Here is a 16288-nt window from a genome sequence, read left to right on the forward strand (position 1 = left end):
AAACAGTTGAAATTATACATAAATGCATCCACTGAGTGTAAAATGAGAGAAATGTTTCAGGAGTCACAGTGACATTTTACATATAATCACTGCAGCATGAAACATCTGGCTATTCTTTATAGCTTATAGTTTATAGCTTGGCATGAATTAGTTTGAAGACTACATAGCATGCTCTTAACACTGAGGAGAGTCTATTGTAATGCAGGTAGATAAATCTGTGTACAGTACTCTTGAAGCAGTGTTGTATTGTGGTTATCGTAGTTGTACTGTATTAAAGGATTGGGGTTGTACAAGCATGGCTAAAGACACATTTTGTACAGAATTTACATGTACTGAAAGTTTAATTCAGTGTTTGTATTGGTTCCACTGAAATGTGATCTCTGTTGCTAATGAATTACAGGTATATGCATATATATAATACTTAGGGCTGGAATTGCCCATATAGGGAGAGAAAGCAACAGAACTAAGGCACCAAGGTACTGAACAAACACGTTTTATTTATTTATTTTTGAAGATCGTTCCCAAGCCAACAATTTCAGTTTAAAGAGATTTGTTTGTGAGGTTGAATAGGACAATAAAAACATCGACACCCCTGTTATACTGTCACTCTCCTGGAACAATGTAATGCATGATCAAAAACTAATGCATTACAATGTATCTTCTTATGTGTGTAACTAAGACTAAGTCACTTTAATGTGTCTGGCCAGATGCTTTTGCATAAAGTAAAATCAGCAAGAGACATCCAGAGCCCCTGTAGGAAGATAAGCTTCATCATTTTGGTCCCATTATCGCCTTTTAAGTGCTGAGAACAGATTATATAAAATTGTTTGTAAGAGCACCTCTTCTAAGTGTGTGTGCTTTCCTAAAAACTTGAGTTTAACTCCAAACTACCTCAGTAGTTTGGCGTCTATGTTCTTTTATGAGCTTCCCCTGTGACAGTTTTTTCTGCTCGCTACTAATTTGCTGCCTTAGCATCTCTGTCGTCATGGAGATTAACGAGGTGGACCTGCGAGTTGTTCTGGGGAACAAATGCTCTGCACCCCCCACCCTCAGCCCCTCGCCAGACCTGACAGGCAATCCCACAGTCGCTGATGTACTCTGAGGTGTGTGTGTGTGTGTGTGCTTGCGTGTGTGAATGCTGACATCGCTTTGAGTCGTCTAGTAATGTCTGGAGACTTAAGAGGAGAGAGTTGAAACAGAAGTACAGCTGGAGTAACTTATACTTCATTCCCCCATGGACCCCACACACATACACACTCTTTCTCTCTCTCTCTCACACACACACACACACACACACACACACACACACACACACACACACACACACACACACACACAGTCATACACTCTCTGTCTCACACAGTCATAGAAGCTCTCCACCTCATGTGCACATGAAAGAACACACACTAGTTATTATAGTTTCCACCATCTTTTACCAACTGTTTCTCTGTCCTTCTTCTCTCTTCACTGCATTACTGAGTCTTTCTGTTTCTGTCCTCCTCGTCCTCTTGTCTTCCTCTGACCTCCCTTCCCTGCTTCTAACTGTCTTTGATGCGCTTCCATTTCCCGTCATCTCCTCTCCGCCCTGAGAATCCTGCCTGTCATTTTGCCATTCCTCCCAGTTTCACCACGTTTCTCTTCATTGTCTGACAAAACTCATCCTTCTCTGCTTCTGTCTCTCACTCGCTCTTTTCCTGGATGACCCACCCCCTCTTCACCACACACACAAAAGCACACACATATGCATCCCCACACAGTGGTGGCAGTTTTGGGTTAATTAACGTGCTAATTGTGTGAAAACCCAGTGCCGATTAATTATGAAATTGAGGCAGATTATTTTTAAGAGCCTGCCCAGTTTCTATTATTACATTTCCTACAACACTTTTCACCCTCACCCCAAGAAGAAGGGAGAAAATACTAAAGGGAAAGATAATTTGGTCTAAAAACATTTGTGGTGAGATAAAAAACATGTTAATTCCTCTGTTGGTTGTCATTTTCTCCCTTTCACTGTATCTTTCTTGAGCTCTCTTTTCTCTTCTGCCTTAACATGTGCCTTGTGTTATCACATCACAAAAGCACAGTCATGAATTAAAGGTATGATTGGACTCAAAACAAAGACATCTCTGGCTTCATTGAGGGCTCATGTTGTCAACTTTGCATTGTGTCTTAGCACATCAAACTGGGTCCAAGCACAGGAACCATGGATTTACCTTGTGACTCAGGCCATATTCAGACAGAATCAGGTTTTGTGGCGAAAATGCTACTCCTGTTATTCGTTTGAATGTAGATAGTGTGTTTTAGCTGCTGTGGTGTGGAACACAGCGGGTGCCAAAAAATAAGTAAAGTTAACGTTTCATCTCATTAAATGACATTCCCACACTGTCACATAACCCTGCAGCCAATTCGCCAACGCTTGATTCTGTCTGAATATAAGTACAATACAGTTTTGTATGCTGTACCTGTAAGGCGAGGTCCCTCATAGCAGCAACAATTCTCCTGTCTTACAGTAGTATTCAGTTTTCACATCGATTAAGTCAAATGCAAAATATCCTACAATTAGTTTCAACTGGTAGACCAAATGTTGAGACAGTGTATCTGTTACAACACAAGTTCCTGACAGAGCTTTTCTCTCGGTCACCTAGCTCCTCTTGGTGTCTGTCCTTTTTCTCTCTCTGATTCTCAGCTCATTTCAACTCAGCGGATTGTGCTGGTTTCATATTTTAATTGAGCTGCAAATTAACAAAATTATTCCTCCCCCACATTAAAAACCCTGTTATCTCCCTATGCCCAGTCAGTTAAAATTCTGAAGCCTTAATTATACTGTGTTAGGGTTTTATGATGGCTATGGTGTAGGTGGTAGGGTGGTTTATAATTCAGTGTAGGCTCCAACAATGTGACTGTCGAATCAGAGTGAGATTTTGTTGTCATGCATTCATCACATCAGGAAACCCAAAAAAATGTGTTACAGGCACCTGTGCTGTGTCTGCACGCACGCACACACACACACACACACACACACACACACACACACATACACACACACACACACACACACACACACACACATGCGCACACCCTGGCACCAGCAGATACAATATGTGGAGGTGTGAAGGTGTTTCTGCTCTTTCCTTCCTCAACACATCCTTTCTTTTCTCTCATTCAGTTCTCCTCTTCTCCTTAATTACCATTTTCATCAATTGCAACATCCCCCATTATCATCTTCAGGAAATTGTCCATGCCTGTCTACCAGCCTCAGCCCACACAGTGAATGACTCTGCCACTGGTAGGAGTGCTTGTGTCACATTTGATACTCTCACATGGATCAGTGAAACACCCTAAGGCATTAGACTACCTCTCAGCCTGTCTGTGTGTCACTGAAATGTGCATGAGGAAGAGAATCTAAAATAAATATTATGTTACTGCCTGCCAACCAGTCAATGACCACGACGTTAGTCACACAAACATGCTACCATTATGTCCACAGTTTTGACTGGTCCAGGGAGCAGAGGGGAGGGTGTTTCACATTTAGTCATCGAGTCCATTAATGTGATTGTCACATTGCTCCGTGGGTAATACATGGTGCACCCCACGGTCCTGTTAATTACGCTGTCAGAAAGAGAAAGAGAGACTAGATTCAGGCAGATAGAGGAAGAGAGGGTCAGAGTGAGAAGTCTGGAGAGGAATACTTGTAGCGCTGTGGTGGAATCATCCCAAGTCTGACTGTACGATAACTGTATTCATGGTTTAACCAGCGTGCATTTTGTTGAGAGAAGGTTGAGAAAGAACATAACTGTGTTTTTCTGAGACAGCTAATAATGATAACAGTGGGTTCAACTGTTGGCACAAATATGGAATGAATAAGGAGCATTTATTATGGTTGTTGAGAGAAAGTCAGTACTTGTCCATAAGGTGACAGTAAATAAATAACACATCCTGTTAGCTGAAACATTGCCTGAAAATTGAAAATATAACATGGTAATCACCTCTATCAATGTAGAAATAAAATCAGTAACATATACACTGGCATGATAAAGACTTAACCCATAAAATGCTACTTATTCCCATCCCCAGTTTGTGCTTTCCTGTGATGGTATAGTCACATCCTGTGTGTGTTCCCGCTAGCCTTGGCTCCAACACAGCACACAAGTTAATTAAAACACCATGTGGTCAATGCCCTGCTCTAGAGGCAGAGACAGGAGGACAGAGGAAGAGACTGAGAGGAGAGAGGCAAGATCGGAGGGAAAGGGACATCATGCAGAAAGATTGAAGGCTTGGGCACAAGGAAATGAACAGTTGAATTTCTTTCCCTCTTGGTTTGCACTCAGTTTTGGCAGATTTTGCATAAACTGGCTCTGAATCTATTATAGAGCTTTACAAGATGCTGTCATGTCAGGCAGCACTTATCTGTCGTACAGCATTGTACTTGTGGTTAGTTTACAGTCATGTGGCTTGGCTGAGCTAGCTTGTGTGGATTAATCTCCAGTGTTGACTGTTCTGGTTTGTAGCTTCAACCAGTACACATATCTTATTTTAATGTGATTGTCAAACGTGATTGAATTTAGTTTTTTGTTCTCACAGCACTAGCCACAAATGGCACCTGTAGCCTTTAGGTAGGTTAGTGTTATGTCAGGATTTACCCTTAAATACCCAGAATGCACTAAAATGTGACATCAACACCAAAACCGTTTAGAAAGCCAAACTCTTACTAAGCGATAAGGCAGAACCACCCGAACATTTGTAATGCTTTAACTGGCTCTGAACGCAATAGTGCCAAACCTTCACATTGTGAGAACACACATGCACACAAGCACTCATCCACTCACAGCCTCAGTCCATCTCCCACACACTGAGGAGAGAAGACAGAGAGAAATGAAGTTATCCATTTTTGCCTCAGGTACCAGTTTGCCATTTGAGGATTTCTTTCCTTGAGTGTGAGACAAAAGGCTAAGTGCAAGTACACAAACAGTACACATCCTGTATGTACATTAAGATGCATTTATATCTTTACTTGTGTATTACATTTTTTTTTACAATCAAGTGAATTGTCTCCCTTCTCCATTGTGCGTGCGTGTGTTGTTGTGTACTTAAAAATGAATTAGTTTCTATGACACAAAGACGAGTTCCCTCTACCCAGGTTTTTGTATCATGTCTGATGTATGTGCGTGGGTGGGGGGCATATCCCACCTGTGTGGGTATGTGTGTGTGTGTAATCACAGAGCTGTGTGCATTCGGTTTTTCTAGCCCCCCAACACTGCTAAGCAGGTGGGTAGAGGAGGGGAGGGCTCGGAGAAGTGGAGATGAGAAGAGAATGTAGAAAGTGTTTGTGTTGTCGGCTGGGCACACTGGGAGGGGAGACTTCACGGGGGGAGAAGATGTGAGGGGGGTTAGCGGAGAGATGAGAGACGACAGAAAAAAGAAGAGAAAGAGGCAGAGCAGAGGGTGGTGGAGGGCGGCACTGAAAAAGAGGGATGACAGTAAACTTCAGGGTTTTTATCTCTGCATGTAGAGCTGCCCAGTCAGATCAGCTAAATCTGACAGAAAACAGCACCGCGCTCATGTCTGTGTAGCTGCAGCCACACTAAATATGTCATCATTTTGGGTGAGTTTACATCACATGTACCATCCAGATTCAGACTTTCTTTGCTTTTAGATGCTCCGTTTCATCGTCTCTGAGGCTAAGTGGCAAGACCCTGAAGGAATGCAATAGTTCCCTATTTTGTAATGTGTGGCTTGTTTGTTTTTTCATGACTCAATTTGTTTTGTCGTTGTATCCCTTCACCCCACTCCTTTCATTGTATGTACATGTGTATTTGTTTGTATGTGTATGCGTGTGTCTCCTTGGACCACATCGCACCGAATTTTGGCAGGCTTTATTGTTTTCTGCTGTGCAGCTGCACATCATGAAGAACTTTGCTCCCTGTGTGGTAGTGCGAGGCGAAGACACGGCCCTGTGTGCGACTAAACATGAGTGTGTTTGTGTGTGTTAATACAGTACGTCTTGCAGTTTGTTTTCCTCCCTCAATATTTCCACCTGTCTTTAAAACAATAACTAAAAAGCAGATAAACTGTGACCTCCAGCTACTGATTTTAAAGCAAACCACCAAAACAACAATCTGTAAAGATGTTTTTAAAAATCCTGCCCGGTTGGTGGGAATGTTCTCCTTTTGCAACACCACCCACCCACCCCCACCCTTCCACACCGACACACACACACAGACACACACGTATCCTTAAATAAGGTCCTTGACAGCATGTTCTGAGTGTTGCATGCAGCCACTAATGCTTTACTAATCACCTCAGTCTAGATTTCACAGCATGAGGCCTCACTTCTCACACACATGTAGACACACACGCCCTCTCTCTCTCTCTCACTTTCTCTCTCACACACACATACACACAAACATACTTACCATAAAATGCGTGTCTGCATCAAACATGCACTGTGTGTGCGCACAAAAAGCCACACACAGCATGTTCTCTCCCCTTCCCATTGGTCCTAATCAGGGCCCAATCTCCAATTAACATACTGACTCCAGCCATTACTTTGATCTGCCAATAACACGATGTCCTCTCTCTCTCTCTCTCTCTCTCTCTCTCTCCCTCTCTCGCCCGAGTGTGTGACTTTTAGATAGCATGCTGGCATTGTGTAGGGCAGCGCGTGGCATGGTTATATCAATCATTTGTTGTCCCTGTTTATACATGACGGTTGATCTCGTCCTCTACTCAGAGGGTAAGGACGTTGTTGTCTCTCCAATTTTAAGGCATTTGCTGACCCTCTACCTTCAGGTGGTTGTTCACTGCTGCTAGCTGCTCTTTAAATCTCCTGGTGATGAGTCAAACACATAACACATCATAAAAACGTCACACCCCTGTCGGGACAGCAGAAGAAGTGGAGGAACTGCTGTAGAGACACAGCAGCACTTCCTCCACACTTTTTTCCCCTTCTTCTCTTTCTCTTTCTCTTTCTCTTTCTCTTTCTCCCTAACAACACCTTTGGTAAGATTTCCTGTCCCAAACATAGCTTTCCCTCCTTCTTTCACGTTGTCCTCTCCCTCAGTCTCCTTGTGACTACCTCTGTTCTGTCCATCACTGCAGCAGCATTAAGAAGTCGGCTTTAATCCTTAATCATATGTCTGTGTCGTAGGTGTCACTGTAGTTATATAGTGTAGCTGCTTTTATTTTGTGAGGCGCTAATAAAGGTTGCAAAGAGAGGTTGTTCACCAGCTTCACAGGCTGATTTGTCCACCATACAATTAAGGAGAAATGGCTGCTTCATGTTGTGTTCACTATCAAGGTATAAATCAACTTGTTGCCTCCCCTACATACACACCACCTTCACACTTCCTAATACTAACCGTGCCCATTCTCTCCTCCGTTCTCCCCCATCCCCACCTGCCTATTGGATGGCCTGTAGAAGAGCCCACCTGTCGGCAAGGTTTGTCCCCTTTCTGTCTCCTTAGCTCGCACTATGAGCAAGGCAGCATTGTGCTGTCTCACTGCCTGCCCATCAGCATTTCATCCCCTTGCTTTTTAATATATATAGGTTAGCGTTCAGTATGTTTTAGCTTGAACACAAGATATTCGCAAATCACATACTGTTAGAAACCATGTGTAAAAGCCACATTGCATGATGTGGGGGAACTAGGAAGCAGAAATGGAGCTTAACTCAGGCTAAAAATTGTTCACTATTTTCTCAGTAGCAGAAATCAATATGCATAATAAAAATCAGTTTCAGCTGTATTTGAAAATGTGACACATTACAGCCAAATCCTTGCACAATTAACCCTCACCTCAGCTCCTCATTCACCCCAATCCCTGCTGCTAGTTGCATGCTTCATTGTCCTTCCCACCTCATACACCACACATTCACACACAAACACACGCGCGCACACGCGCACACACACAGATGCCTTGGAGGTATTGAGTGGCCACTCACCTGGATCTAAGTGCTCCCTGTGGAGTGTGGTGGCTAATGATGTGTCCTCAGCATGAGCTTTACTTACTTATTTACATCAATGCACTCTAATAGTGTTAGGTAGCCTTCCCTATCACATTCTTCAAAGGTTTGATCATCAGTAGTTCGGGCATTTACTTTTAAAATCGGTTCTTCTTGAATCGACAGGTCAACTGGTCAGAGCTGGCATCAGTTCACCCCCTTTCAAAAAGCTGGAGCTGAACTTTTTTTTCCTAACACCCCCTGAATGAAGTTGGGTAACTTTCAGTGGAATCACTCCAGTAGCACTTTGACTTTTTAATTTTACCTTGCAGACCAAAAACTGTTTCTAAAATCCTCTGTGTGGAGGTAAGTCAATATATAATCTTGGCTCGCTTTTATTTTCTTCCTTGAGGTTGCATTTATCTGCCAGTTCAGAACATTCAACCTGAATTAAGCCCGTCTGTTAGCCTGCAGTCAAATCTGTGATGCGCTTGACTAGTAATGTCGGTCTGCTGTCTAAGCAGCCGTCCCGAGGGCTGCGGCTGAGCCACTGTGTCTGTGCACACATCTTTCTGTGCTTCCTAGTGTCTCCCCCACCCCCTCCCTTTATTCCCCCTTATTTCCTTTTACACATGCACGCACACACACACCTATCTGTATGTATGTGTGGTAGTAGGCCGGGTCTGGTGTGGTTACTTTGTGTCACTGAAGACTTAATGAGGCGAATAAGAAGCTTTTAGAGTCAATGGAGGTGGATAATGTGGTGTAGGGTTCACTCATGTATGTGTGTGTGTGTGTGTGTGTGTGTGTGTGTGTGTGTGTGTGTGTGTGAGTCCTTGCCACCGGCTAGCAACATTGCTGTTCTCTTCTGCCCTGCTGCATCTGAACTAATAAGCTACGGACTACTCTGCCCTCTGTGTTGTTGGTGTGTGCCTGCTGCAATGATTCTCACTGAAAAAAGCGCTTCACTCACTGCAGGTACTTTTTCTGGGGGTCACTCGTCATACCAGAAACTGATGTCACAGGGCAGCATTTCACAGAGTGAGCAGGAGAATTTGTATGTTCCCCTGAACTGAAAGTATGCCGAAGTAAGTGGACAGCTTGTCAAACAGTCTGAAAAAAACCTTGAAAACTGCTATGAAGTACTGCTAATCCTGTCACAGGCACAAGTGTCCTGTCTGAGAGAGTTTTTAGCGCCACAGGCGATGCCATGTCTTCTCAGAGGAGTGTGCTTAACTCTCAACACTTCGATCGGCTGGTGTTTCTTAAGAAAAATAAGAAATGAAAAAAGTACCTAAAGCTGTTTACACACTCTTCACTCACCCAGCACCTCTCCTAAAACACTTCAACTCATAGGTAATGACACTACTAATACACAATCATCACCACAACTATTACTGCTGCTAACACTGAAGTAAATAATAGAGTAATAAGAATTTTAAATGTGTGTATTTTTTGTTACTTTTTTCAGTTTTCTTTATTGGCATGACATTTGAATAACTACATGTGACCAGTGCATAAAAGACTGATGAAATAAACTATATACACTACTGCTACAAGAAATAGATTAATTATTACGTTATAACGTTGCCACCACATTTATTTGTATTATTAGTAATATTAATTTTTTAGAATTCATCTTGTAGTTTGACCATTTTTATGGCAATGTTGAGGTTTTAGAGATGAGTATACTGCATATTATAGCATATTATGAAGAATTGAAAACAAGTTGTATAACTACTTTTCTTTTTTTCTTTTTTCATATTAAATATGAAAGTTTGAGCTACAAAATGTCTTTATTTGAACGGCCAATTGCTTGAAATAAAAGTTGCCATACCTGACTTTAATACTGTTACTTTAAAGTTAACATGTTATGTCGTAATATAATTTCTAAGGCAACACACTCCCTAGAGAGTAACTCATTCATTCACGTCAACCTCAGAAACCATCAATTATATATATATATATATATATATATATATATATATATATATATATATATATATATATAGTTTAATGTAACAGTTAGCTAATGGGAGTGGGCAAAAAGGACAGTTGTGACTATGTGAAGTACTGAGCAGGATCTTGGTCTGCACTGTGATGGTATGAACATAGGAACAGACGACAGCACACACACACCCCCCTCCTGTCTTCCATCCCTCCCTCCCTCCATCCATCCTTCCCTACATCCCTTCCTCCCTCCCTCCCTCGCCACCTGGAGCCAGCGAGCCGTGACACCAGAGGGAGGGAGGGAGCGATGATGAAGGGACAAGGGACTGGAGGAGAAAGAGAGAGAGGGCCACAGAGGGCTAGATGAAGGAGAGGAGAAGGAAGGGGAGGATGGGAGAATGAAGGATGAGATGGAGCAGATGCAGGCATATATAAATTAAAAAAGATTATAATAACACTAATTTGATAATAGATTTACATTAAAGGTGCACTATGTAGTTTTGGGGAGGAATCTTAATCAGGAGAGAAAATTCTTAATTGACTTCGAACAGAGTTCTGGTACCTTATTTTCCTCTGAGAACAGCTTGTTTATTCAGTTAAGGAAAAAATAAATATTTCTGAGTTTGTATTATTAAATTCTGCATTTTAATTTAATCTCCAAAACTACACACACAGTGCCCCATTAATGGTATAAAACTGATAAAGGGAAATGTTCTTGAATGTGCATAGAGCAGGTCTTAAATCTAGAAATATTAAGTTAAAAAAGTGACAGAAAACAGTGCTTTACATTTGTGTTATTATCTCTATGCCTACATGATTTCCAAATTAACTGTGATACACTTTATGTAACATATTGTTACCAGCCAATCACAACACAGCCCATAGTCCCATGTGAGTTTCTTCAGTTTAGCGTGCTAGTGCATATCACATTATTGTTATTATTGTAATTATTTACAAATATTTAACCTTTATACATCCTGGGAATTTGAATATATTTGCTCCTTTTCACCTTTACTCTGTTTTATATTTACATACAATCTTAGCTGGAACCTGTCCAGTATAACCTTAGTCCTCTGCGTCTGCCTTCTTCTTGGCCACAAGCCTAAGGGTAAATCAGTGCTGAAAAACTAGTACATACATTTCTGACCTCCAGACCTCCATGTTGCCAGTAATCCGTGTTAAATGAGGTTCTGATATATCAGTGTAAAGCTCCTACTAAACAATCACATCTAACAGCAGTCTCTTTACTCTCCCCGTATAGTTAGTTTGTTTACATTTTCATCCCTTCTCTATCATCCTGTTTCATATATTACTCTTACCTCCTCCGACACTGTTAAAAGAAACTGTTTGCAATCTGTTAGTCCTCATAACCTACCATTGTCTGTTTTATCGACTGTGCATGAATACATAGACAGAAGTGTCGGTGTATTTGTGTTTGTGTGTGTGTGTTTTGAAGGCTAGAAGCATGGTGGTCCCCCGGAGAGCTCATTTTGTCGTCTTCTCGCTTGATTTACCTTCGTCTTCTTCTGCTGTTTATTACCAGTCATTACAAGCTGTTTGGAAACCTAATAGGACACACTGACAAATAGACTGGGAGAGACCCAACCAGGATAGGCATCAGGACACAAAATAACTCTGTGTTTGTGTGTGTATGTGTGTGTGTGAGAGAGAGAGAGAGAGAGAGAGAGAGCTTATTTGTCATGTTTCCTGTTTGCCTGTGAGAATATTCGTACATGCAACATCAGCTGCCTTAACTCATGTATAGAAGTTGTCTGCCTTGTCTGAGTGATGTCTTTGTTAGCCCTCTCGGTGTAGGAAGGTGTGTGTATGTGTGTTTGCGAGTGTGGCCAGTGATGGAGGGCTATATACCATACTGTACATGCAACCCCCCTTCCCTTTGCATTCCTCTCTTCTCTCTCTGTTTCTCTCTCTCAACCCGTCCAGGTGTGGCTGCAACAGCTGCTAAAGAGAACGGGACAATTACACACACACACGCACACACACCTACACACTCACTAACATACACACAGCCTTCCTCTCTATCTCTGCTGGCTAATTGTCACAAGACAAACAAGGCGCTTTGCCTTTATGCGCTTCATAAACAGGGGCCAAGCAACAATTAACTCCCTGCTTAATTCACTAACTATTCTGAATTCATTTTCTCCTGTGACAGGCACATCTGTCACAGCTGGTAGCAAGTGAGAGTGTGTGTTTGTGTGTGGGAGACAGAGTTTGGGCCTGTATAGTAATGCAATTAGGCTTTGGCTTGAAATAGAATACGTTGAGGCTTATTAATGCTGTAATGTTTGTATGATAAAGTGCCACAGGTGACACCTTGATGGCATGTGTGAGACATTGTTTCAAGTAAGTGAACAAAGAGATTGTGGAACATATGTTTGTGTGTTTGTTTTCTGTGCTTGTCCTTTGTTATGTGAGGCGGATGTGTTTGCTTTTTCAGTTGTGTGTGGGACAAGGTAGCAGCAGCATAGCTTTTCAAAGCATCAAGATGTAGCACAGCAGGGTAGGTTTACGTGCATTTTATTTAAAAGAGAGGATCAAATGAGGATAGCGTAAGCAATGTAGGACAACTTCAACATACGCAATTGTTCAGACTTGAAATAACTCGCACTCATACGTACAAATGTGAAAGAGAAACTACAGATTGTCAGACTATCTCCTCTGTGTTAGATATGAGAAGTAGAGGCAGGTCCTGATCCATCAGAATTTAAAAATACACATGGGAGGATATAAGACCTTGATTGACTGCAGTAAAACTTGACCTTGTATCTTGTGTGTTTACACTCATGAAGACTCACGTTTTACACTGGTTGAACTGGTGCGCCTTGCATTTTCATTAAGGTGCACCAACCCATAATTTTGGTGCACCCAAAAACATAGATAGACACGTCGTCGATAGCAATAAGAAAAAAACTATAGTGTTTGGTAGTTTCATGTGTATGCATTAAACCAACTAGAAAGCACATAGCAAATACACCCTGGCTTATAAACAGCCTATCATTTCTCTTGATAATGGAGCGTGCTATGAGTGACACGCAAGGTGCAAATCATTTGACAGGTGTGTAGTTTGGTTGCACCATCGCCGTCTGACAACACAGAAGAGAGTGTCAGAGGCGTGACTATGGACCAGTTCTCACAAGTCCAGCTATGCTCAGCCTGTAAAACTGTTAGCTCACACGGAAGTAATGTCCGCTTTTCTTACGTTTTGATATGGTGGCTTATGAGCTGCAGCGCTGCTGGCAAACACGCCGACCTTTTCAGCCTCTGTCCAGGTCTTTTGCTGCTCCTCTTGGTGCTTTCGCTGCCGAGTGTCTGAGTGTGTCCAGGCTCGTTAGGTAGAGCAACAGACCCATTCTGCCTGCCGTGGCTCCGCCACTGGCCTATTCACTCTACCTCTGAGTCCAGAGACACTGCGGCTGTGGCAGCCAAAGTGGTTGTTGCGACCACCAGAGCAACTACAAGTCACAATTCGCAGTACCAGCTCCACTGCTGACTGAGAGTTTTACAAGCCAACTGTGAGAAAAACACAAGCACAACATTATCACCAGAGTTAGAAAATGATTGCTGATGGAGAAGAAATTGTGAATAAAAAAGAGCAGGTCAGTTTGCCTGTATGGCAGCATTTTAATTTATTTGTGTGATTTTATTTGTGTGTGTTTCCTTGTTGTGTTAATATAATTATAATCCGTGTGCCTTGATAAGTAGAAAGAAGAACTAAGAAGTTAAATTCGACCTTTTCTCGCCTGGTATTTAAAATGATAAAAATAAGACAGGTCATTAAACATGATCAATAATTATCTATATCGGCCAATATGAAACTTCACTATCATGATGGACTTTTTAGCTGTATGGAATAAAAGGATTATTAGAAACTGAAGAAGAAAACGGTCTCTGAGAGTGAGAATGAAATAGAGGGGAACATAACGGAGTGAAGAAGGGACAAACGGGAGTAAAAAGTGATACTGCACATGGCCACAATGACACAAAAGCAAGTGAGGAATTGAGACATCAAGAAAACAAGATGTTGACAGAAAAAGTGGCGATTACAGATCAATTGAGTAAATTCATACTGATGGCAAACAGCAGGAGAGGAAACAGACTGACGCAGAGATAGAATCTGCAGAGGACATGGAGGGAACAGGCGAGGGAGAAGGAGACAACTGAATGCAGATCAATAGGGTGAAATGAAGAGAGAGTGGGTGTGCGGATGGGTGGATCAACATGAATAAAGCGAGAGACGGAAGGAGAGTGTGTCGGAGGAGAGTGAGACAGAGAGGATGAGAGCGATTTCTGGCAGATTTTGGCTCGCGCTCAGTCCTCTTGCCGAGCAGCTGGACTTCATTAGTGGCTGGTGTTAATTACTGGGACTGTACACACACACATGCAGATCAGTGCGTGCACACAGGCACATGAACACACACTCACGGACACACGCACACTCACACAGCCTGTGATTCAGGGTCACCTTGCGAGCCTTGTTTGAACCAGCAGAGAGCGGGGGAGATGGTGCCAGACAGACAGAAAAACAGAAATGTAGAGAGCTCGCACACAAGTGTCAGTCCACTGTGGGAGTTTTCTATGTTATTAATGGTATTAAGAGCAGCTGGTAGAGGGACAAGTGATACTGTTGTTCACTCGGTCAATGGTTGAACATGTGTATACGGTCTGGAGAGTATAATTGCAGATGAATAAAAAAGGTAGAGCTACACAGAGCCACAAATGTTATATTTTGGAGAAGATTACAAAGATGGACGTAGTTGCTTTTGGATTTCTTTGTACTGATACCATAATAATGATTAGTTTTTTAAAGATTGTGCTGCAAACAACAAAACCTGACGTAAAGTCTGACGTAATGAGAACCATCACTTTGTGGCAGAGAATAGTTAACACCTTCTCAGCTGCAACATTCATGAGGCAGCTGCACGGCTCCAGTGAACTCACTGCTCATTTATGCTTTGAGTTCTAAAAGCAACACATTTTTTTTTCTTCAACAAAACAAGTCAGTTCTTTGTTTAATGACAGGAGGTGGTCACAGTTGATGCTGATGTGGGTAATATGAGTTAATGCATCTTTTTCCTGAGGTCATTACACTATACAGACAGGAGCCACCTCAGTGTGCTTTTGCAGGTACAAAGACACAATCAGGGTGATGTTTCGAGAAGTGAATCTCATATAATACAACTCGTTTTGCAGAGTAGTGTAGAGGTATGCTATGAGCAGCATGATGATCTTGAACTTAGACGGTACAATGCAAAATTTACAGTCCATAGAAGTTAACATGCACAGAACAAAACAACTTTTAGTTTTAGATTGTGATATGAGCTGCAGCCTTCAAAGGATCCACGTTCTCCTAATCAAAGAGGGAATCTATAAATTCATGTGGGTGTACTGATACAGATTTTAAATAGTCAATGAAATGAGTCACTTCCCTCTTAATAACAGTGTCTTTACACAAAGGCCTGTAATGACTTCATCACAGAGGAGCAGAGATTGAGCCACAGCAAACATTTAGAACAGACTCTGGATAGAGAGAGTTGTTCAGAGGCTGAGCCAGAGATTGATTATTGATTTTGAATACTACTCATGTCTTTTCACTTGGGATTGGCTAGTAATCCATCATTGATGATTACTGCCTTCTTGAACCAGGTTGGATTCATCAATGGCTTGTTAGGGTCACAGGGAAATGTGGACAGTGCAGACTCAATCTATAGATTAGGTGCTGGCACGATTCTTTAAAACTTTTAAACCGACAGTTTTATTACTGAGATGGGACCACTAGATAGTACCGTATGTGAGTGAGAGTTTCTGCTATTAAAATCTAACTAGTCTATAAGAGCAGCTTAAAGGTGCAAGGTGTAAGAATTTTAGTTGAAAACATAACATTCAAAAAATTCTGAAAATGCAGAAATGACGTCTTTTGTATGGTCTTGTGGAGATTATCTACTGAAGTTAGCTTGCTAACCAACTAGCCCCATGCCCACTCCTGTGCTAGCTATGTGAACACCAACCGTCCCCAACAACAATTAGCCAATGGAAGCTACACATGGCAGCAGTTAACGGTTACTCTGGTGATATGCTGAGTACGAATTCGACAGGTGGCCAATTCTTACATATTGCCCCTTTTTTTAATGTTGAGTTGTGGAGGTACTGGGCAGCCTCCAAGTGTGAGTGTAAGTTTCAAATATGTAAAAATTCAAAAACTATCATCTAAGTTGCAGCTCTTTATGCTGAAACAAATTTCTTACGTTGACCTAGAGTTTCTCTAAGCGACATAGTGATGATAATTTTCTGGGTTCTGCTCCACTGTAATCTGGCTTTGAATACACATACCATGTGCTTGGCATACATGCTGTATATTTGGGCCTGCTGCCAGTGGTGGTTCAT

General features: G+C 41.9%; 1 protein-coding gene across 2 annotated transcripts in view; it reads left to right on the plus strand.

Annotated features, from left to right (window-relative positions):
- The window catches only part of znf423 (zinc finger protein 423), a 152440-nt gene that overhangs the window by 77884 nt on the left and 58268 nt on the right, over positions 1–16288 (plus strand). Inside the window, exon 19 of one of the 2 annotated variants that reach the window (XM_084364532.1) lies at positions 7415–7435. The exons of the other annotated variant lie outside the window; for it this stretch is intronic. Within the exon in view, the coding sequence (XP_084220658.1) occupies positions 7415–7435 (21 nt within the window). The remainder of the gene's footprint in view (positions 1–7414; positions 7436–16288) is intronic. 2 annotated transcript variants of the gene reach the window in all.

This window comes from Pagrus pagrus (assembly GCF_965226575.1).
Source record: "Pagrus pagrus genome assembly, chromosome: 10".
Taxonomy (NCBI): Eukaryota; Metazoa; Chordata; class Actinopteri; order Spariformes; family Sparidae; genus Pagrus; species Pagrus pagrus.